A 21,805-nucleotide genomic window follows, 5' to 3' on the forward strand; every position below is an offset into this window, starting at 1 on the left:
TAAGAAAAGGAACCTCCCTCCAAGACTGGCAAGAGCAACATCCATCCATGCTCGGGAGGAGTTCCTCACTTCCTATCCATCTTTCAATACGGAAAATGCGAACGGAACGGACGACCCGGACCCGGACCGGAACTCGGGACCCTTTTCTTTCTTTTGTGTCCTTTATCCTTCATCGTTCCTCTTTTTGCACAAAAGAACCATCGTCTTGACCTGCCCTCGAAAAGAATGGGCGTTTACTCGTCTCGGGATAACCCTTGCAGCCACCATCTCAAGTCCCGGTCTTCGACCCGGTTCCCGGTGGCCTGGGGAAAACCCCCCCGTCCCGTATAACGCCACGACGCCGCTGACGAAGACAAGCCCGTTCTATCCATTATGTCGGAAACACTTTGACTCGCTCCTCGTGTCAGCCGGATATGCCTTGGTCCCGCTGTCTTTTCTTGAGTTGGAGGTATACCTCGTTACTTCACAATAGTCAGCTAGAAGAGCTGACCCTTTGACTTGGTCTCATTGGCTCATGGTCTTGTTGTTGTAAGGATAAGTTATTGAGGCTGAGCCACTGAGATCGGATGACAATCAAAAGATTATGAATGTTGTTATGATACGAGAACCAGAATCTTGATTGGATCTAAGTATGTTCGAGTTCATGATGCGTTGTAACTAATGCTTCCGCTCTAAACCAAAGTCGCTTGCGGTCTTTCAACCCCGCCATCGCTGGGAGCCGTCCCCGTCCTTCGTCTTTTCGTGTACGTACATGAAGCTCCAAACGACAAACAAGGCCAGGGTATATTCAAGCTCCACTACGAATCGCCTCCCTTCATGCTGGCTCAATAGCTCTCAGCTCAAGTCAGCCACCATATGCCTGCACCCACGGCCAACAGTGTGGCTAGTATCATCGCCCCCTGCTTAGTAGACCACAGGAACATGCTCCAGCCAGCGAGGACTTCCTTCCGCCTTGCTGCCGCACGTCGTTCCCAGGCCTCGGGATCGATGGCTACGGGGAGAACGAGACGAGGATCCACCACATTGGATGTCGGAGCTTCTGTCGATGATCGGGCTAGCTCCTTTTCAGTGAGAAGGGGAACTGCAGCTCTGATGTACACGGCTCTGTGATCTGAGCTGCGGACTACAGGCATGGCATCGTAGGTCTTGACATCGACCTTTTGGGGCTTGGTCTTGACCCACGATGGGACATCCAAGTACAAGATGCGATCCGTCCAGCTGGGGTACCGATGAGGCGCAAACACCCAAGGCACATCCTCCACACCATCGACTTTCAGGCGGGTGTCGTCTGTGGGCAGGACATTGTACTTGTACGTCGGGGGAAATTTGACTTCAGCCTCGCTCATGCCGTGCAAAGTACGTCCCGCCTGGCGTTCTCTCGTGAGTTGATCCAAGGGGAAGAAGCGGGAGTAATGGTGTTCGCTGTCGGGGTCGAGACTGGGAAATGTTGCCATTGGCGGCGGGCTCGTCGTTGAGATGCGATAGTTGAGGTCGCCGCCGACAAAAAGATGGGAGCTTGGCTTGAACACAGATATCTCCTGTAGCCGTTCCTGAAGAGCGAGCGTTTGTGCGTGATGCTCGTCGTGCAAGAGGTGCACTGCTTCATCCCTGGCACCGTCGTTTTGGCCCTCTCCCTGTGTAGGGGTATTAGGCTTGCTCTTCTTCGGGTGCAGGATGTCTTCCGGGTTCTCGAATGTCAGGCCACGCATGATGGTTGCCCAGTTGGCATTTCGCCTAGGCAGATTCCACTCCATTGCTGCGAGATGGGTAGCCACGAAAGTGAGCTCCGTCTCCTTCTTCCCCTCACCGTCGCCCGTTGTGCCCTCGTACAAGACCCTTAGTGCCACAGCGCCCTTGTTGCCCATTTCTGCAGCGCCGAAGCCCACCTCCGCCTCTTGCACGCGCAAGATTGATTCGGGGTTCCGCGCAAAGAGCATAATGGCGGTCATACCGACATTGCGAGTCCGAATTAGGGTATAAGGTCGCACAGGGGTAGGAGCGGTAGGCTTAACCAGTATCGTTTCGTCGTCGGCCTCATCGTGACTGTCGGTATTCGAGGTGGGTTCGTTGGTGTATCTGGTAGCAGCGAGGTTGAGAGCTTCTTCGAAACGCGTGAGGTACGGGCTGAGGAAGTAGCCGCCGATGAAGGAGTACGATAACGGCGCGAACTCTTGCAAGGAGCTGGGGGAAGATTTCTAGTCAGCGTTGTTGCAAGATCACACGAGGGGAGGGGCCGCCGCAACTCACAAGACAACAACCTCTGGGAGGGGAGCGGCGCTCTGCTTGAAAGCTGTGTGGAGGTTTGACGCAAAGACGTGAGTATCGATAAAGTTCTTGGCACAATTGAACGTCAACATGAACAGGTCAAGCGTTGAGGGAGCCATCTTGTCGGTGGGTGCGGTGGAGTTGACGTCGACAAGGGTTGCCATTGAAAGCTGTCGGAGGTAATAGCCGCCGATGACGATTATCGAGTTTGGTGTGCTGGGATTACTCGGCTAGAGGTCACTGGTCTACCTTGTTAGTCAGCTCTCTACCCCTCCTCTTTGTTGGAATGTTGCCTCGATCGATATTATGAGCTAGAGTCATGAGGGAGAATGATGAATTGAGAAATTGTTTGGAGAAGAAGAAGAAGAAGAAGAAGAAGAAGAAGAAGAAGAATAAGAGGAGGTCAAGAAGTAGATGTAGGAGAAGACCAAGGAGTTGGAAAGAGCACACGCGACTTTAGGACTTGACGTTGTCCTTGTTCCGTCCTCACCAAGATGGTTTGGCAGGATCGCCTGAGAAGTGTTAGTTGGGGTGGTTGCAAGTGCGGTCAACACTCACTCAGCCACGCGCTAGCTGCCCGGTAGCTGCCCAGTAATAGCTTTGAAATGGCATTGATCAAAACGAGACAAGCTCACCTCACACCAACTGCTCCGCTTCCAAGCTTGGTTCTTGCCAAAATCTCACAATGAGAGGCTGTCAAATGCCAAAGCCAACTTCATGTGCAAACTAGAAGGTGATGGTTATGAAGTTGAAGGGGGATAAGGAATCTTCAGGTTGGGGGACATCCCTGACACTCCCGACATTCTAATAATCGCCGTGTACTTACCTAAGAAAGTCCACTTCGGTTTTGCAGCTACCTTTGCAAGTTTTCGTGTAGGATGGTAAGGTTTTATCGTGATGCACAACCTTACTGAGTACGATAAGAATATGCCGCGATGATTCGAACATATATATGCGGATATACTTTGCACCTGACGACATCCATTCGGTATGGCTTCTGGCGTTTCATGCAGTCAGCTGTTATACGTGCCCTGCGAAACGGAGTCAAGCGAGGCCACACCTGATCCGCTATGCTACCCAGTCTCATGACTTCGACACCATTGCACATCCAACCAAATCTAGAAGATACCCGCGGCTATGTTGTTCAGACAACATGCCTCTCCAGGCATAAAAGTCAAGGTTGTGCGGCGATGGGATATGACGACTATGACTGTTGCAGTATTCTTATGACAGCTGCGCCGCCGAGTTCACAAGCTCCAGAAGACGAAATTCGCGCAACAATGTTAAATTGAGAAGCTACCATGCGTATTTTGGTTGGTTCCGCCGCCTATCGACATGCCCACAACTACTCGTGCTCCGCCTCCACCATGTACAAGCTTGCCAGGCCGATAAAAGCCCGCGGATGAGGGAGGCGCAGTGTTGAGAGTCCAAGCACCAGTGTCCTGAGGTCAACAATCTCCGTTGACTGCCAAGGCAGCCATGTAGACGTTGTCGATATCCCAGGGCTTTGCTAGACCATCCCCTAGAGCCCATAATAGTTGCCAGGAATCAGTTTTGGCGACTAGTCACCAGCTCTGGTTCCCCCCCTCGTGCAATGTCGGAGTAACGAATTCCCAACCAACCAAACCGAACCAGAAGTCAAAGAAAAGATGCCGCACTCTTCCCCATTAGGTTTGCAACCGTCATTCCCTTGCCGAATTCTGTCTTGGCTGACTTGATAAGAGTCGTGGTTCTTGTCAGACAGTGTCGGCAGGCCCGATGTCTCGCAAAAGTTTCTCTCTCGTTGTCGACCCCTCTCACCTAAACTACCTCCCCAGAAGCGGGCCTCGACGCGTGATTGACCAAGTGCGAAGCCTCGAATGAAAAATCAACTCGTAATGCGCATAACCGAAGGAAAAAGTAGGAGAAATAGAACAGAAGAAAAAAGAAAAGTCCGTCGGTGAACGCAACTCCAACGCATCGACCAGGTGCAAGGTACTAAAACCAGGGCACTCAAGTTGGGGGTGGGGGGGGGAATGTCTCGCGGGGCGGCCCGACGACGGTGCCTCGCAAAGTTGAGGTACCGGAAGTGCCGTTCGAGTTCTTCCTACCATGGATACCGAACCATAGAGCTTCGGCAGCAAGGTCTACCGGGGCGTCTGTGAAATCGAGTGTCCTGTTATGAAGAATCGAGTCATTCGTGAAATCAACCCAAATATGTCGAAGAACGAAATTGAGAAAGCGTAAGGAGAATGCGACCAGTTCGCGTGGCAAGGCGTATCATCAAAAAGACCCTGCTGGTGAGCAGAACCCGTACCAATCGTGATGTCTGGGAGCCATGCCACGGAAGGAATGAAGCCAGTAAAGCCGGTCTGGTCATACTCCAACGTGTTGGACAGAAAGCATGTGATTTACCGCCGTCGAGGATCACTTTGGCAGAAAGTAACTTGAACCATATGCTGGACTTGCGCCCTTCGTAGCCGAGCGCAAACTAGATCATCGTCCACTAGGTCAGCATGTGTTTGTCAGCAACGGGTTCAACAGCCAGCGGTCGATGAGCTGCTTGGGCGGTTTGACTTACATCCTGTCACTTCCACCGACGGCACGGTTGGTATCTGGGGTGTTTACACCAGCACCAGATCCTCGTTCAATCACTTTGCGGCGCGAGCTGGGAAGGGCGTTAGGCTTATTAGCGCCAGACTGAGGGGTCGGCTGACCAGCAGTAGCGGCGTTCGTGCGAGATGCCCGCGCCTTTTCATCCTCCTCCTGAGTGGCTCCTGCAGCCTGAGCAATTGCCTGAGCATTCTTCTGGTACTTGTAGACGGTCCAGTCGAAGACGTAATCGTACTGGAAGCCCTCGCGGACGAAGAGATCACGGAAGATCTTGCGGAGGTAGCTGTAATCGGGCTTGTCGTCGAATCGGAGGGATCGGGTGTAGTTCAGGTAGATGGCGAACTCGTTGGGGAAGCCGCGGCAAAGGACCTCGGTCGGGGTGGTCATCTTCTTCTCCATGATGCGATCGTATTTCTGCTTCTTGGTAGCAGCCTTAAGTCCCTGCCAGGGAAGAGATCCACGGCAGAAGTAGAGCATGACGTAGCCCAGGGACTCCATGTCGTCACGGCGAGATTGCTCTGCGAAGTTGTCAGTGGCCACGAGGAAACGGGAAGGGGCCGAGTGCGTGGAAAGATAACATACCGACACCCAAGTGGGTGTTGATGGAGGCATAGCGGGCGGTTCCGGTAAGGTTCTTGTTCTCTCTGTAAGGGATGTGGAAGTGCGTCTTGGGGTCACGGTACTTCTTGGCCAAACCAAAGTCAATAACGTTGACCTGGTTGCCACGCTTACCAATACCCATGAGGAAGTTGTCGGGCTTGATATCACGGTGGATGAAAGACTTGGCGTGGATGTACTCGATGCGGGAGATCAGCTGATCGGCGAGAAGCAGCACGGTCTTGAGGGAGAATTTGCGGTTGCAGAAGTTAAAGAGATCTTCCAAACTGGGCCCGAGGAGATCGAGGACCATGGCGTTGTAGTCGCACTCTGTACCGAACCAACGGACAAAGGGAATACCGACACCGCCAGCCAGGGACTTGTAGACTCTGGCCTCATACTCAAGTTGGGGGTGCTTGGCCTTGACGCTCTCGAGCTTGATGGCGATCTCCTCACCCGAGATAATGTTGGTGCCGAGGTAGATATCACCGAAGGAACCAGAACCGATCTTGCGACCGATGCGGTACTTGTTACCGACACGAAGATCCTGCCATGGTTCGTTAGCCATGTGCAATGATGACAATTGGGATAGAGCGGTTCAGTCGACACATTGAGCACTTTGAGCTAGGGCATGTGTAGCTCCTGGCAGGCCTGTATCCTAAGTCGAAAGAAGCCGTCCCACGGCTATTCGCTTACCATTGTGGTCATCTTGACAGATGTGCGGACTCTGCACCTTTCGGATGCAGATTTTGGTTTGGTGGGTTGAGTGTCGATCGACGAGTCAAATTTTGATCGACAGCGAAGCGATGGGCTGGATAGAGGTAGAAGATTAGTTTTGATGCATGAGACAGGAGAAGCCTTTGAACTGTGTCGCTAGGGCAGTGGATGCAGGCGAGGACGATGTGAGAACAGAGAGAGGTGGGAAAGGTTGAAGAGTGGATAGAGTTGGTCGAGGCCTTGGAAGAGAGGATTGAATGAGGCAAAGCTCGGATCCACCGCCAGAACCCACGGTCAGCCCGAGGCTAGGCTGGGCAAAACGACGAAGAGTGAACCCCAGGCAGAGCGAGAGGGGTGCAATCCGAGGATGCAACGATTGTCGATGGATTGAGGGTCCAGGTAATTGAAGGTTGAGGAAATATAGCTAAATAGGAACAAAAGAGGCTCACCTGTCGAGAGTTTGTGCGTATGTATTGTCGGCGGGGGAGGAAAGAGTCGATGGCTCTGCGAGGTCGTGTGTGTGTGATGGTTTGAAGGTACCTGTGTGACGAAAGAGGTGGACGGGGATTAGTATGGGCTCTCTTCGAAGTCTTGATGGGCAGAGGGGCGGATGGATTGATGGGGGCCGGTCGGGGATAATTTGTAATTGATGATGATGGACGTGGAATATGTATGCGTACCTTAATCTCCAAATGCCAACGAAAGCCGTGTCCAAAGTAAAGGGGACGGACAGTGACGATGTGCTGTTCGGGCAAGAAGCCTTTGGCAATCAAGTGGCTCGCAAAAGAGATCGTGGGGTGAAGAAAGGAAGAGTAAGGCAGGAAGGAGGAGGGAGGAGGGAGCGAGAGAGGATGGGAGGAGGGTACCTTAATGGGATGGGAGCCCAAAAGTGGAGGCGACAAGGCAAATGGACCTTCCCTCACCTCAGGCGGCAGGCTCTCTCGCTCTCCACGGAGTACTTCCTTCCCACCTTACCTTAGTACATCCTTCCCAAGCACTGAGTTGCAAAGGGCGCAGGAGGGCTGGCGGCGGGCAGCGGGCGGCGGGCGGCGGACCACCTCACTAGGGCGGACAGGCGCTGGGAGCTAAATGGGACACGGAGACTGGGCGGGGGGAAGGGGGAAATAGAACCAAGGAAAGAGAAGGCACCAAGGAAACGGCCTGAGGTAAGGGGAAGGTACCTATCCTGAGCAGCCTGAGAAGTACCTTCTTCGTCAGAAATCCGGTGGCAGGTACATACCCATGGACGCCAATTTTGCCGAGAGCTGCACGTACCCTCTCCGTGCTGTTTCCCTCCAGCCCAAGGTCCGAATACTTCTCTTCTACCTGACTTCGGGTGGCCTTCCTCCCATCCCCTCCCCGGGTGTCTCCCACACGGCATTACATAAGGCACTTAATAGTATTACTCCGTAGGTACTTTATGCTTGACGATAAGGCAGCGAACCGATACTCACACAGCACCTGGAAGGAAGCCTCTTTGGTGCCAACTTGGTGGTTCATGGCTACCCATCCAGCCGTCCACCCGCCCTCAACCTACCTGGCGACATTCCCGCCTACCTTAACCTCCCTCGGACACCATAAACCATAAGGTACCCTGTCTTTCATCAATAAAGTCAGCCAAGGTACCTACCTCACTGGGGTAGACTATTCGTATTGTCTATCGAATCATTCATCGACAGCAACATTCGAGCTTTCTACCCGGCTCGACACCGCCATCACGAAGCATCTACCTACTTACCTACAGATGCCGGTTCCGATATCCAAGCCAGTCTGTGGCCTCAGCCAGCCTCCTGAGCTCCCGTGCTTCCGCGCTTGTCGCAGATGCCATGCCCTGGTCGCTTCAGCTCACCTCACCTCACCTCTCGCATCACCCCAGATAAAGAACTCCTGGCAAAGAAAGCGAGCCAAGTGTGACTTCACCAAGGCACAGCTTTACCCAAACGTCTTTACCAAGGCATACCGGCATACCGACACAATGCTACAAACACCGGCGGCTCAACCACTACAATCGCGACACTCGTCACATCCTGACCGGTCAACCGAGCCCCAAGTACTCCGTACTCCGTACCGTACGCATAGGCTGATCTGTGGCCTGGCCAAGCACCAGCTCATCCTCATCTTGAGCCCATCTTGAAATTGGAACACCGCATTGGCCATGCAATTCAATGCAATGAACCTCTCTCCGCCGGGTCACTGGACAACGACGGGGAAATACCTGGTCGAGACATGTAGGCCCCTCCCCTCGCACCCTGGAGTCCCACGGTCCACCCGCCCAACGTTCCACCGCTCCAAAAGGGGGAAATTTCGAAGCCTGAAAACCACTACCGCCGCCCCCAACCCTTCTCGACAACACCCAGGAACCCTGTCTCAAATCACTGCTTTCGGAAGACGAGCAGACTACGGAGCACTTCGTACTCTGTACGTTACTCCGTACCGAACGAACGTGAGTTGAACACGCTCAATGGGCCCTTTCAATGACACGGAATGATGCGAGAGGGGCGACACCATGACGGCGGCAAGGACCCTGAATCGACCACTCAACCCACCGTACAGATATTACTCTCTGAACTTTTTCTGGAAAGAAAACCTGCTGATGTCCGACCTCAACGCTCTTTGCTATGGAGACACTGCCGCGGAACAGCTTTCAGAATTTCAGAACATATCCGCACCGGTTCTTCTTCAGCATTCCCAAGATAGTCAGGGCTTTCGTCATCGCAACCCGATATCCACCATGGAATCAAGTGGCTTCCTTCGAGATAACATGCCCAACTGCAATCAGCTCCAACGTGGAAAATTACCTGCAGCCGACCAAGACCCATTTGTCGCCGGGCTACGGCTGCGGATACACGCAGGGCGCGAACCACCACATCTTCAGGATCCTTGCCGGAACCTCCCCCCTGGAGCAATGTCTTGAGGTTCCCACGACGGACCGCAAGGAGCTAGAGATTTCGGGCGTACGCCCTTGCAAGTCAACCTTGACTTCTCGACTGAGTCGACTCGACTTGCCATTTGCGTGTCAGCATCAATCTAACCTTCACCAATCTGCAATCCCAAGGCCTTTGTCATGCCAATCTCAATCGTAGCCGGCATATAGTTCCTGGACCAATATCAACCCCTCGTAATTCGACATTGCCGCATTTACCAGCAACGCCTACTAATCCCTCAGGTGACACTGCTCCCACCAGAGTAGGATGCGCTAATCACCAACCAGCGAGAGCCTCACCGCTCTTAGTGCTCTCCCCCGCAACGAGATCACGACGCTCGAACCCACCAGGAAAAATAACTCCAGACTGTCGGTCAGGAGACCAGTCATAAATCGGACGGTCGAGGGCACCAACGCTGCAAGATCGAGATACCTATTTTCAGTACTCTACCTACAAGGGCCAAACCCCTCCAGCCTCAAGTCGATATTACAATGCAAAGGTGAAAATGACCAGATCAAGCAAGTACCTTTAGATGGCATAATCATCAGCTCGGAGGCATACCAGAGTCAGCACAGTACCACCTTCTTCGTCATGCAACAACGACCTGTCGGGTGTCGCTGCTGACATCCGAGATATCATGTTCCGATACCCAGAGGCCCCCTTGGCCATCTCTCCTTAAAACAGCAAAGGATTTCCCGCAAGGGGCGGTAACAAGGGAAGTCTTCCTCGGACCCTCCGCCCCCTCGTCTACGATGCACAAAAGAAAAGGAATGGCCTGCAATGCAACCGCCCATCGTGGACAGCATCTCATCTCTGGCGTTGCCGCCTTTCAGATGCGCCGTGCGCTCCTCTAGCGCTCTGTGCCACTGTGGCGTTGGATGGGGTCAAACGCCATGGATGCTATTCGACGTCGCCCACGTCACCCTTGTCCCAGGTCTTTCAGTCGGCCCCGAACAACGAGCAGGTCAACCTTCAAAGGCCATGGATGCAGAGCAATTTGAGCAAACAAGCCAGCATTTCCTGGCATCGTCGTCTGCTGATGATGATTTTTTGGCCCTGAGTGGCAGCCAAAATCTGGATTGTGCCCTCAGCTCGCGACTCAGACGTCCGAACCGTCCGCTATTCGGCCAACTGTGTCGGAGTTGGGCACCAACCCTTGGACAACGATCCCTAGTTCTTGTTCGCTTTCTCTCCGAGCAATTGGGCTCTATCCCCGACCCTACTTACCCTGCCTCCCGACGGGACTGGTGCCTCGCGAGTGCTTGCCATGGCCAGAGGATACTTACAGAGTAGGCGATTGAGGATGGCCTAGGTATCCCATCATGAATGCTGGCCGAGGTGCCATGTCCGTTTGGCAATCATCTTGAGCCGCCGTCCTCCGCCAGCATGATTCTTTGATGGCCAGTTGTCGTTCACCAACATTTGTGAGTGAGCTACGGCTTTGTGGCGGTAACGACACCCGCGCTTTGTTAGCCTTGGATAGGTGCAGTGCCGTAATCGGCATAAACGAGCTTAGGAGGCCGCGGAAAGGCAATTAAATGCCTCTCCCCATATCTTCTCGGCTGTCAGTTGTGAGTAAGCGTGCCTCAAACCCCGGAAGGCAGCTCCAGTGACTTGCATATTGACATCCTAAATTAGAGACGTTCGAGAAGCGGCAAATGGTGGATTGGAATTCTGGAAGCTCACCGCCGTTAGCGGCGCTATGGTGCGCCCTGGCTGCATTTTGATACATTGGGCCGCACGCACGTCTCGAAACAGGAGACGGTCCCTCACGCCGTCTCCGTAGTATCGGCTCAGGAATGTCACTTGTTCTTCCACAGGCCAACGGACGTTCCCTTCGCTTTGTCCTTTGGGCTAGTTGGGACGACGGAGATGCCCAGACTACCGAAATCTAGACTGGACCCGGCCGAAAGACCAATGTTTTACTTCTTCCTAGAACCTGTCATTCGGATTCCAACGTCAGCAGAGCTTCTGGTTCCGGGGTCTGACACCAACCAACGGCAAGACAACTGGATACTGCAGGAAAGAGAGCCTAGTGTCTGGCATGTCAATTCCATTGTCCAGTATGGCTTTGAGATATCGATCTGCACCCGTCACCAGTCAACCGCCTTTCGGAAGAATTGACATACGGAATACGTCTCACCAAAACGGTTTGAAGGTGAGATATCGAGGCTAAAAGAGGCTGTTGCGTATTTGCGTATTTGCGTATTACTTGACCAACCATGAGCACACTGTTGCCGATACTTCCAAGACCCCCGCAGAGCCAAGCAATCGAGGGCTTACTGTGAGAGAACACCCTTCAAGAATAAAGGCCGATGGGCTTCTGGCCAGTGCCGATCACTCTCGGGTTTCCCGCATCGGCCAATCCACCCGCAGCTTGGACGACATCAATGGGCCCTCACGCCCTCCATCACATCACCGCCCTGCGATCGCCTGGTCTGCCCGCCCCTTGGTTCCAATGGCTTTGGGAGGCGCTTGGCGCTGTCCTCACCGAGCATCTGTGAGTTGCCTGATCTTGCCTACTTCCAGCCATTCGACTGGAACCCAAAGGTCACAAGATCTCGGCGGCTGCATGTCACGAAGCTTGGTAACAGGATAGCTCCTGACATGGTACGGCAGGCTCAGTCTGAATACCTATTGATTCGCGAAAATGGGGTAGAGGAAACCTGGCAACACAAAGCCATCACCGAAATACATTGCACTGCGGCGGTTAACGTGCGAAGCACTCACGGCGGCACTCACTCTGAACAAAGACAAGCGCCGAAGCGGCCTCCTGAAGCTGCCTCTGGATTTCCGGTACCACAGTGTGGTCCATTCATATCCCATGTCCGGTGTATGGGCCTTGAAACGCCGTCAGACCATCCCCCCTTAGGCTCCGGGCCGCAACACAAAGCCATGAACGCCTCTGCCCACCCTTCCGGATCACCGGGAAGATGGGGTCAACGTGAGCACGGCCGGGGGTCCTGACCCGGCCTGAGCCGGCTACAATGAACACCGAGGTTGCCATTTCCCTTTGCCGGCATCCGACCCTGTTCAACAGCCGACTTTCTTCCTTTTTGCTCCGCGGAACCCTTTGCGGAGCCTATTTTGTTTCTCGACGGCGATGACATCCCCCATCGCTGCATGCCCGGGTAACGTTTTCTTCGTTGACTTTTTCGGGAAAAGAGAAGGATGAGGTTGCTCATCTGCCAGATCATCTGCCGGAGACCTACTAACGTACTGACTCGGGTCAAGTCCACCGTGACACGGATCATATCCGTACCCTCGCCTCGAAACTTGAGATGAACTCTACGGCCACGCGATATTGAGGAAGGGAAAAGAGAGTTTTCATTTTGCCCTCTTTCCGTCGGGCACCGACTGATGAGGGATTACCCGATGGCCTTGGCATAGTTTGCACGGCATGCACGGGTGCTATGGAAGGAACCAAATCCACCCCGATTCCAACGTCGAACCTTTAATTAAGGCCGCTTCCATGGTTTTCTTGGATACTTTCCTAAGGACCTCGGTTCTGCCCGGGATGGCCCTACCTCTGCCTTGGGCCCTGCATATCGGAACCGCGTGAACTGGCGCGGCTCGCTGACTTACAAATAAGGTACGAAAGTTTGAGTTGCTATCGCTGATCAAGAAGGGATTGTGTCATTCTTTACTGATCTTCGGGATGCTGTCGATGACATCATGCCAGGGTCTTTGGTATCAATCCTCTTGATGGGCCTCCCAGTTCCTGTTCGTCTGCGCAAGTCGGAGAGGGTAGGAATGTCAATCCCTTCGAAATTCGATCCCAATGGGTACTTGATTCATTCCGGCATTCCATCCTCTCGACCGGTGATAGAATAATTGACCGGCCTGCAGATAGGCCCCCCTTACCTATGTTTCCTCTGCTGTCCTTATCTTATCACAGTCATCCTTATTATTGCTATCCTTACTACTATGTCAATTAAATTCCTGAGATATATCGTTCAAATTACTCAGAGAACCTGTTAGAAAAGATGATAGAGAGATTAATGGCGAAAGAAGTAGCAGCACTGGTAGCGGTAGTGGGAGGAACAGAAATCTGGTTTCTGCTAAGCGGCAGATTATCTCTCACCAAAATGCATCGCAGAAGGATCCTTTTTCATTGTAGATGTTACTTGGTAGTTGTGATATACTCAGTGTATGTCCCTCCAATCAGATGGGATTTGCAGCGATTATGATAGCCATCATCTACGTTACACTAGATGCATCCCAGCAGACCTCAAGGTACATTAATACATCGGATTTGTATTTCTTCGGCCGCTCCCAGCCAGGACAGAACCCAAAACGATCTTTGCTTTGGACGCAACTTGTCGCGTCAGAACCTGAGTCGCGTTGCGTGGCTTACACTGACATCCTGGTGAGTTCGACGTCACTCCACGCAAGCGCGCGTCTCGCTCGGTCCAACGGTCACGCTCCACCGGGGTAGAGTTTTGTGTCTGAACATTGACAACCACCCGGCGGCTACAACTTCATCGCTGCGCCCTGTCTGTGAACAACTCGTCTTCTGCGGAGCGTCCCTTGTTCACCTCTGGAGGGCAAAGAACTTCTACGAGACGTAGTCATATCATCGGCATGTCGTGTGTTTGCTTTCCCATTTTCCACCATAGCGAAGTCGGGGCGGATGGGATTGCTTCAGCAGCTCGGTAGCAGTAGATGTTGCATATCTCATGTTCATGTGGGACTGGCAGTGTTGGGCAACTCCTCACGCTGTTCAGCTATGCTTTATCATGAGAAACCCCTTTTAGGACTCTCAGGATGGACGGGTAACCCCCTGGCTCTGCTGTGATGACTGGGAATTCGCGTACGTTGCTACACACTTGTCAGTCTCGTAGCTAACGAAGGAACACCCAAAAGACGGTTACACACGCTGAGAGGGAGCGTAGCTCTGCTGCTGCGTGTAGTACTGCTGCTGCTGCTGCTGCGCCGGATATCCCGTTGCCGTCTGCGGCCGAGGCGGATACTGATTGTTCTGGTTTTGGTTCTGGTTGTGGTAGTTCTGGTTCTGGTTCTGAGGGTTCTGATTCTGGTTCTGATACCAGTTATAGGGCGGCCGGTAGTACTTGTTGTCCTGGAGATAAGGCGTGATGGTCTGGTCCACGAGCTCGGTCGTCTTGGTGAGCAGCTTTCGCGCCGTGGCGCTGCTGAAGAGGCGCGATTCGGATTTCGGCGGCGGGGCTTGGTAGTTTGGCCGGGTCGGGGGAGGAGGTCCGCCGAAGGGTGTGAGGGCACCAAAGCTCGAGTGCGGCGTGCCCGGCATGGGCGGGGAGTTGCGAGGCGGAAGGGGTGGCGGTGTCTGTGTCGGTTGCGGTTGGAAGTTTTGAGTTCCGTTGACATAGGTTGGCTGGGGAATGGGGGGCGGCATGTTGTAACCCGTGAACTGCTGTTGAAGAGGAGCAGATGGGGGACCAACACTGTTGGGAGACCAAGGGTACTGCGTCGGCGGTGGGCTCAGGGGCAGCGGAACGCCGGTTGCGTTTGGGGATAGGCCTTGCGGAGGTGGCGGCGGGGGGAGCCATTGTGTCTGTGTGGGCGAGGGTGAGGTGTTTGATAGGTGCATTTGGGACATTGCCTGGGGGTAAGAAGGCGGAGGGGAGGCATAGGGCTGGGCCGGTGACTGTTGGTAGGCCTGAGGAATTCCTTGCGATGTTGACGGTCTCGATGTGGACGCTACTGGGCTATGGTGGGCCGAGAGATTGGGCGAGGTGGTTTCCTTCCTGGCGTAGGAGGGTTGCTGGGGAAAGTAGGAGCTCACGGGGAGAGTCGGTGGCAGAGCAGCCTGGACGAAGACTGGAGACACAGGGGCGGCTTGGGTGTGAGTTGGTTGAGAATGGTTTTGCGGTTGTTGCTGTTGCGGTGCTGAAGTGCCCGGTGGCGCTGGCGAGAGACGCGATGGCGCGAAGGAAGGGGATACAGGCGGCGGGGAGCCAGCGGGACGAATGCCAAAGGGAAGCGTCGTCGGAGCCCCCGGCTGTGCTGTTGGCTGGTGCTGAGGGTGCGAGCCCGGCGTGGGGATGGACGGACCTTCGGCCGGATACGGAAGCTGGGGTGCCTCAGAGGCCGGAGCGGCGGTGATGGCCGGGCTCGGGGTCCGGGAGGGACGTTGCTGTGTAGCCGGGGACTGCGGCCGGGCGAGCTTGAGCGGTGCCGGTGTGAGCTGGGCCGTATCAGGGCTGTCCCGCCTTGCCGGCACTGCTGCTGCAAGCTGCAACGGCTTGGGCGTCACATCTTCCGCAGTACTGCTCGAGGGTCTGCTCCCCTGACCAATAGTCTCCTCGGTAGAACCGGTCTTCACGATGCGCAACGGCTGCACTGATAGCTTCTGAACCTCTGGTGGAGCCTCGTCCTTGCTCGGCGAGGGGGAGTCGCTGTTGCGTGAGGGAAGGTCATTTTCGAGAAAGAACCCCCATGGGTTTGCCTGGATGAGCGGTGGTTGCGACAGCGGCGGCGGCTGAGCCTCCTCTTCGTCCTTTTGTTGGTCCGAGTCTTCGTGTTTGGTTGCAGCTGTGGCCGTGGTAGGACATGCAGGAGGCGGTGACGTTGATGAGGGTGCGGTGACGGAAGACGCAGAGGCTATCCTGTGTGGCTTCCTATGGATCTGGGTTGCCGGTTTGGCTACGACGGCGTCGTCGGTAGGCATCTCGTAGGCAATGGGGCCATGTTGGGCTGTTCCGGCACTCGGCACCGGTGCGGATGTGGTAGTGTTGGGTGATGACGTCGATGGTGAGGTTGGTCTCGGGGCTGAGGTTGGGACTTCTAGCTCGGCGAGGAACTGCTGCTGTGCGGGGTACTGCTGCCTTTGCTGCTGCTGCTGCTGCTGCTGAGGTTGCTTGCGATGAGGCGGGTTCGGGGAGGTAGGCCTGGAGGCGTATTGAGGCTGTTTGGGAGGGTTGTAGTATTGTTGTTGCTGCGGCGGTTGGTATGGTTGGAACTGCTGCTGATATTGAGGATGTGGTTGCGATTGTGACTGCGGTTGTGGTTGTTGGACGTAGTAGCGCTGCTGCGGCGGGTAAGGCGAATGCGCCCGCTGCTGCTCTTGATGTTGCTGTTGCTGCTGTTGCTGGTTCGGAGGTGGTCGTTTCCCTTGGCCGGTGCCCATTGTCGCGTCTGGACTTGCCCGGCGCTGCTGCTGCTTCTGCAATCTCATGAAGACGAGATTTATGCGATGTTGTTGTTGCTGCTGCCCCCTCGTGGGTTCCCTCCTGCCACACTTTTCTCTCTTTCTGTTTTCTTACGGATACTTGGGCTGGAAACGAAGAATTGGGCAAGTAAGTGGAAGGAAAGAAAGGAGGAATGAGAGATGGTTGGGAAGAAGGGCCAAGGTTTATTTTTTAGCCTTACAGATCACCGTATACACAGCCGCAGCGCCGTCTACTCTTCTCGGCCTAGCTTCTGATGATTGCTGGTGCTTGGATTTAAAGCTGTGCAGCTGCGCTGTCACTGCTCGTGAATGTGTGAGGTGTGCAGCCTGGAGATCCTCCTTCGCGCCCCTCTGCCCCCTTGACCCCTTCCCAGAACCCCGGTTCAATCGTTCCCGTTACGAGCAATGTTAATTTATTGCTGCATCTTTTTCGGATTCGGACATCAGCTACGGCCGGCCCACAGTCAAGTATCCGGGGGGGGGGGGAATCTCGCAATCGCTTAGCTTCCTCAAGGGTTCGTTAGACGGTTCGTCCATGTCAATTTCAACGGGTTCCCGATGGGCCGATGGAGTTTCAATAAAGACAACGTCAGGAATTTTACACGCAAATGGTAAATGAATTATCAGAAAAAAAAAGTCCCCTAGCGCTGCCGTGTGAACCTAGAGCTGGAGCCTGGAACCAACGCAAGACACCCCAGTTGATCCTACTCTGGAGTCTTGGACCTCTTGGACTCTCCGCCCCCTGTTCTCATTCTTATTACCGTGGGATGAACGATTCCTTATTCTGCTGCCTGTCTGACTGCTACTGTCACTTGGCCAAGCCGATTAATTGAAGAAAGATACGGATAGTTACCGAAAAGGAAGATTAAAGTTCCCCCAGCTGAACTCAGCCTGAAGTGGAAGCCTGGGGGAAATGGGGATGGGAAAGCAAGGCAGGGCTTCTGACCTGCAGGGACGATCGTTCGTATCCAGGTTTTGATTGGCGATTTGTTTTCGCGGCTGTCGTCAAGGGGGCTGAGCTGAATATCAAATGCTCACCCACCCACTCACCTCAAGTACAAGCTGTGTTTTTGCTCTGCAATTGATGATGACTGAGGTGGATGATCGAGGGGGCTTATGATGGCTTAAGCTTTTACTAAGGCTGTGCCGGACCCTTGGGTTTTGCCCGCGGGTTGTACCGCGTTTCCGTGTACATTTGTCAATGCATGTCACTGTCCACCTCATGCTTGGATGATGGCAGTTGGCAGAATTGCCTCCAGATTCCGTACTGGCCAGAGAAGAGGGATATGCACGTGAGGGTATCGCAGAAATCCACTGCAGTATAAAAGCAGTCCATCCTCCCGCCCAATCCTGGAATCTGAGCAGAGCACAGAGCATGACGCCAGGACCTGATCGTGGTGTATGGTTTGCAACGATGATGACTTGCACTGGGGTTTGACTGCTAGTGGCAAGTATATGTAAAATCGTGAAGGAGGCATACAGCTCATCATTAAACATATCCCTAGCACCTCTTCCTCATCGTCAACGTATTCAACAGCCATTACGAGGATTGGACGAGAGATACTAGCGGGAAGGCAGTGCTGCGTGAGGTATTGGCTACTTTGACTCACTAATCTCTTTACGACGACTTAATTTGAGCGCCGTTCCTACTTTTGTAATACAGAATGACTGCTCTCCAGCAACTGACTCCAAAATCAGTTAGCGGTGTAAAGATCTTCGAGCGTGTTGTCGTATAATAATAGCCTTTTTATAGTTTCTAGCTCGTAATGACACAACTCAAGTGCCGACCGACTTCGCAAAGGGCTTGGCTTCGGCCCATCGAGGCAGCTCTGCAAGTCTTGTAGCTCTAAAGTTTCGAGTATTCATGTGTGAGGAGCAGTATTCACACCATCTGCCGGCACCGTTATTACTCTGCTCACTCTTGCATGCTCGTTGCGCTAGAATCTTAAAGTAAACGCTGGGTTGGTCTGACCATGAGGAAGTAGCAAGGACTCTTAGCTAACCCACGGCCTGTTGAAACCTGATACTCAATGCCTTGCTACCAATCGAGTAAGATAGGCGACCCATGGAAAACAAATAGTAAGAGCCTCGTCTTGATGATGCTGAAACCTGATCTGATAGCTGTTGTAGTCGCCGTTTGATCTCATGTAAACCGTACCTAGATAGGTATTTTGCTAGAAACCTATCTTCTTCAAAGGTCCAACTCATCTCTACTAATCTTGACATCCACCTTGCTCTATTGCAGATGTGCCTACAACAAGTCATCTCTACTCCTCCAAATCCTCCTAGTCAACCCTCTTCAAACTCAACTTAAACGGCTTCGGCAACACACTCTCAACCCTCCCATCATCCCCATACGTAAACTCAAAATGATCAAGCCCCTTATAGTTATACATCGTCCGATCCATCGACAACCACGACACGCACGACGCATTAGGAAAGAAGAACATATCATCAATCGCATCCCGCTGCTCCGCCGTAAACGTATCAAACAGCGCCCTCCACGCCGTGACATTCCCCTCCTCCAACCCAGTGGGATACAACCTCGCCGTCCGCCCCGTAGCAGGCGGCAGATCCGTCAGGTTGACCCCCAAGAACGAGTACCGGCTCAGATTCGGCACGACATCGAACCCCTTCATGTACCAATCCTCCAACAACAGCCCCCACCCGTCGTCCAACGAGATTGTCAGGGTGGAATTACTCGCCTCATCCGCATACGTCCCCGCGATCCTGGCTTTCGCCTCATCCCGCGCCGCCTCGTCGAGGGCGCGGAGCAAGGGGGGCAGGAACTCGTTCATCTTGAGCGTGTAATACGAAAACGCGGCGGCGCTGACTTCCGGCCCGGCAACGAGGATCGACATGGTGATACCGTGCTCCGGAACCAGGGCCAAACCGGCATGGTAGAGTATCAGGTCGCCGCCCTTGGTATACATCTCCACGAGCCTCCCGTCCGCCGTGACGTTATCCGAAAGTATACCCTCCCACGGCGCACCGACAAATTGGCCCGGCGCAGACGTGAAGACGGACGGCTTGAGCCACCGCCGCGTCTTGGCCGGGCTGAGGAGGCGGTTCTGGAGGACGGCGTCGCCGAAGCGGAGCATGTCGGCCGTGGTGGAGAAGAGGCCGCCCGCTGGGTCCAGGGCGCCGAGGGTGAAGTTGAACCACTCGGTGTCGTTGGCGGGGATGAACATTGTCTCCAGGCTCGCGGGGAGCTTGCCGTAGGTGGTGTTGCCCATGCCTGCCGGTTTCAGGATGGACTCGAAGAGGACTTCTTCGAAGGGCTTGCCTGTGGCGCCTTCGACTGCCATGCCTACGAGAGTCGTGCCTAGGTTTGAGTAGACTGGTGTTTGGAAGGCTGGGTAGACGGGCGGTCGGCGGTTCTTCATGGCGTCTAGGAATTCTGAATGTAGCGTGATGTGTTAGTTGTTGGGTCAGACGCTTGTAAAAGAAACTTGGATCCAAAAACTTTGGAAATATCATCCGGGAAGACATACCCTCTCTGGAGCAACTCTGAACACCCAAGAACCCTCCACACTTGGGCTTCTCCTCCTCAGACACAGGAGGCAAACCAAGAGACTCCCAATCACCAGGATACGCCGCTCCATCGGTCATCACTACACTCAAAAGTCAGCCAACAATCAATCCCCTTAAAAAGCCGACGGAAGAGAAGGCAAACGCCATTTCTTCTTCTCCCCCTTCTTCTTCTGGTTTGACGTACTATCAGCCCCAACACCAGCATAATGAACAGCAGCAGCCTCAACACTAACATCCCCCCAATCCACAAACTCAACCTTACTCCTCCCCTCCGTCCCTTCTCCCAGCTCGGGGATATACTTCACCACACTCTCATCCCACCGCAAAACATCATCCCTCTGCAGCGCAGCCAGCACCGGAAACACTTTACTCACGCTCGCGAGCCGGTACACCGTATCCCGATCCACCACCTGCGCGCCCAACGCATCGCGATTCCGCGGCGTAAAGTGGAAATCCACCAGCGGTTCCGTACCGGCAGCCTCGAAAGCGGAACTGACGCCGATGGAGACGGCGGACGCGTTATAGGCTGCTGTCTCGGCTTCCAGGGCCGCGAGGAAGGTTGCGACGGCGGCGCGGACGGAGGGGTGTGTGGAGGGGAGTTTTGCGGCGGGGAGGACGGCGCCGAAGGGGGGGCATTGGTATGGTGTCGCGGTTGCGAGGTGAGCGAGAGCCAAGAGGGAGGGTGTTGTTAGGAGGGGAAGTGAGGTGCGCATTGTCGGATGAGGTTGGGGCTTGGTTTGCTTGGGAGATGAGGTTTCGTCTTCAAGTTGTGTTAGTCTGGTAGATACATCTCGGGTGTTGTACCCAAAGTCTCAGGTTATTAGATAGAAACTCACTACTGCTCAAGAGGTGAAGAACGGAAGTGATGCTTCACTCACTCACTCACTTCGTTCCTACTTCACTCACTCACTCAATCCATGATTTCAAGACAAACATACCTTTTATACACACTTCTAGCCACATGCTTCCACCCTCCTTCACGCCGTACTAAAGCATGGAAGACAATCCCACACATTCTAGAAGTCCGCCCGCCTTCCCGCCTTCCCGACCTTCCGCACCGAGCATGGCGGCAGCGCCCAAATATTCGTACCTAACCTCGTTTACAATGCACTTTGCGTGGCATACAGCACTTGCAGCAGGATCCGAACCCTTGACGTGCTGCTGCCCGCCGCCGAAAACCCCGGGGCTTACCAGCCTTACCTCGAACAAAATGGCCACAAAACCCCACGGAAACCGGGCGCGGAAATGGAACGTCACTTGGATGCCAAGGCTGCTGCTCATTTGATCCTCTCCTGACTCTTGAGGATCTAATACCCTCTTCGGGGGGGGGGGGGGGGGGGCTCATTTTGACAAAAGGCCCGTTGGTGGCGTAGGGAATGCACAAAACGACACGATGGAAAGCACAAATATGATACAATAACATTGAGCAGCCCTTATTGGCTTCATCGATTCAATTTGATTTGTATTCTAAGGTAACTGCAGCTGAGCTAACTAACCTTGTAAGTGTTCCTCACCTGGGTTGACCATCCCCAACAACAACACCAAGGCCGCTCAATTCCCTTCATGAGAGCAAGACTTGTATTAACAAGCACCAGTCCAGCCTTCAAGCAATACTTAGGTTAACCAGGCGAGCTGCCCACGCACCAGGTTGGCAGATTCACCTTCCTGAAAACCAATCCCTTGCTTGCCCGCGACGCCCGATGCTTATGCTGACGACTGACGTACCTAGATGCCGCCAAGAAGTCATGCCCCCGGCCCGGCGGCTGCGCAACCTGTCTACTTGCACCTACCCGTCTTGGTAAGTACTTACCTAGGTGATAGGGCAGGTGATAGCAAAGGAAAAAAAGGAGGCAAAGTAAGTACCCGTACATGTCTCTCGTAAAGCCAAGGCTTTCCCATTCCATCCGAGTCGTTGTAAAATCTCCATTGACCAGAAACTGGCATGTCAACCTGTAACTTCTAGCCCATGACAGGTCGTGCGCGATTCAATTGTATGTTTAACCAAGTAAATCTCGTTATCTAGCTC

The 21,805-nt window shown here is 53.9% G+C and overlaps 6 protein-coding genes across 6 annotated transcripts; 2 read left to right on the forward strand and 4 right to left on the reverse strand.

The window, feature by feature from the left end:
* Positions 1–566: 566 nt before the first annotated feature.
* BDP81DRAFT_19665 (endonuclease/Exonuclease/phosphatase) lies at positions 567–2,694 on the reverse strand. Its single transcript, XM_060582486.1, has 2 exons — positions 2,248–2,694; positions 567–2,181 (listed from the first exon to the last, which is right to left on the reverse strand). Exons 1-2 carry the CDS (start codon positions 2,427–2,429, stop codon positions 840–842), a joined length of 1,524 nt encoding a protein of 507 aa, XP_060452363.1. The 5' UTR covers positions 2,430–2,694; the 3' UTR covers positions 567–839.
* Positions 2,695–4,514: 1,820 nt separating this feature from the next.
* Positions 4,515–6,265, reverse strand: BDP81DRAFT_19710 (kinase-like domain-containing protein). Its single transcript, XM_060582493.1, has 4 exons — positions 6,151–6,265; positions 5,440–6,001; positions 4,826–5,375; positions 4,515–4,735 (listed from the first exon to the last, which is right to left on the reverse strand). Exons 1-4 carry the CDS (start codon positions 6,160–6,162, stop codon positions 4,672–4,674), a joined length of 1,188 nt encoding a protein of 395 aa, XP_060452364.1. The 5' UTR covers positions 6,163–6,265; the 3' UTR covers positions 4,515–4,671.
* A 2,282-nt stretch (positions 6,266–8,547) lies between these two features.
* Positions 8,548–9,285, forward strand: BDP81DRAFT_19746 (uncharacterized protein). Its single transcript, XM_060582498.1, has one exon. It carries the CDS (start codon positions 8,790–8,792, stop codon positions 9,252–9,254), a length of 465 nt encoding a protein of 154 aa, XP_060452365.1. The 5' UTR covers positions 8,548–8,789; the 3' UTR covers positions 9,255–9,285.
* A 234-nt stretch (positions 9,286–9,519) lies between these two features.
* BDP81DRAFT_414604 (uncharacterized protein) lies at positions 9,520–10,751 on the forward strand. The gene has a single exon (XM_060589379.1). It carries the CDS (start codon positions 9,876–9,878, stop codon positions 10,386–10,388), a length of 513 nt encoding a protein of 170 aa, XP_060452366.1. The 5' UTR covers positions 9,520–9,875; the 3' UTR covers positions 10,389–10,751.
* Positions 10,752–13,965: 3,214 nt separating this feature from the next.
* Positions 13,966–16,203, reverse strand: BDP81DRAFT_444857 (uncharacterized protein; the record flags this gene model as incomplete). Its single annotated transcript, XM_060591884.1, has 1 exon — positions 13,966–16,203. The coding sequence occupies one exon, from the start codon at positions 16,201–16,203 to the stop codon at positions 13,966–13,968; it is 2,238 nt and encodes a 745-aa protein (XP_060452367.1).
* A 2,109-nt stretch (positions 16,204–18,312) lies between these two features.
* BDP81DRAFT_467613 (beta-lactamase/transpeptidase-like protein) lies at positions 18,313–20,649 on the reverse strand. Its single transcript, XM_060594462.1, has 4 exons — positions 20,616–20,649; positions 19,964–20,539; positions 19,740–19,859; positions 18,313–19,636 (listed from the first exon to the last, which is right to left on the reverse strand). Exons 2-4 carry the CDS (start codon positions 20,490–20,492, stop codon positions 18,531–18,533), a joined length of 1,755 nt encoding a protein of 584 aa, XP_060452368.1. The 5' UTR covers positions 20,493–20,539; positions 20,616–20,649; the 3' UTR covers positions 18,313–18,530.
* Positions 20,650–21,805: the final 1,156 nt, after the last annotated feature.

Source organism: Colletotrichum phormii (genome assembly GCF_030913505.1).
Source record: "Colletotrichum phormii strain CBS 102054 chromosome Unknown BDP81scaffold_1, whole genome shotgun sequence".
Taxonomy (NCBI): Eukaryota; Fungi; Ascomycota; class Sordariomycetes; order Glomerellales; family Glomerellaceae; genus Colletotrichum; species Colletotrichum phormii.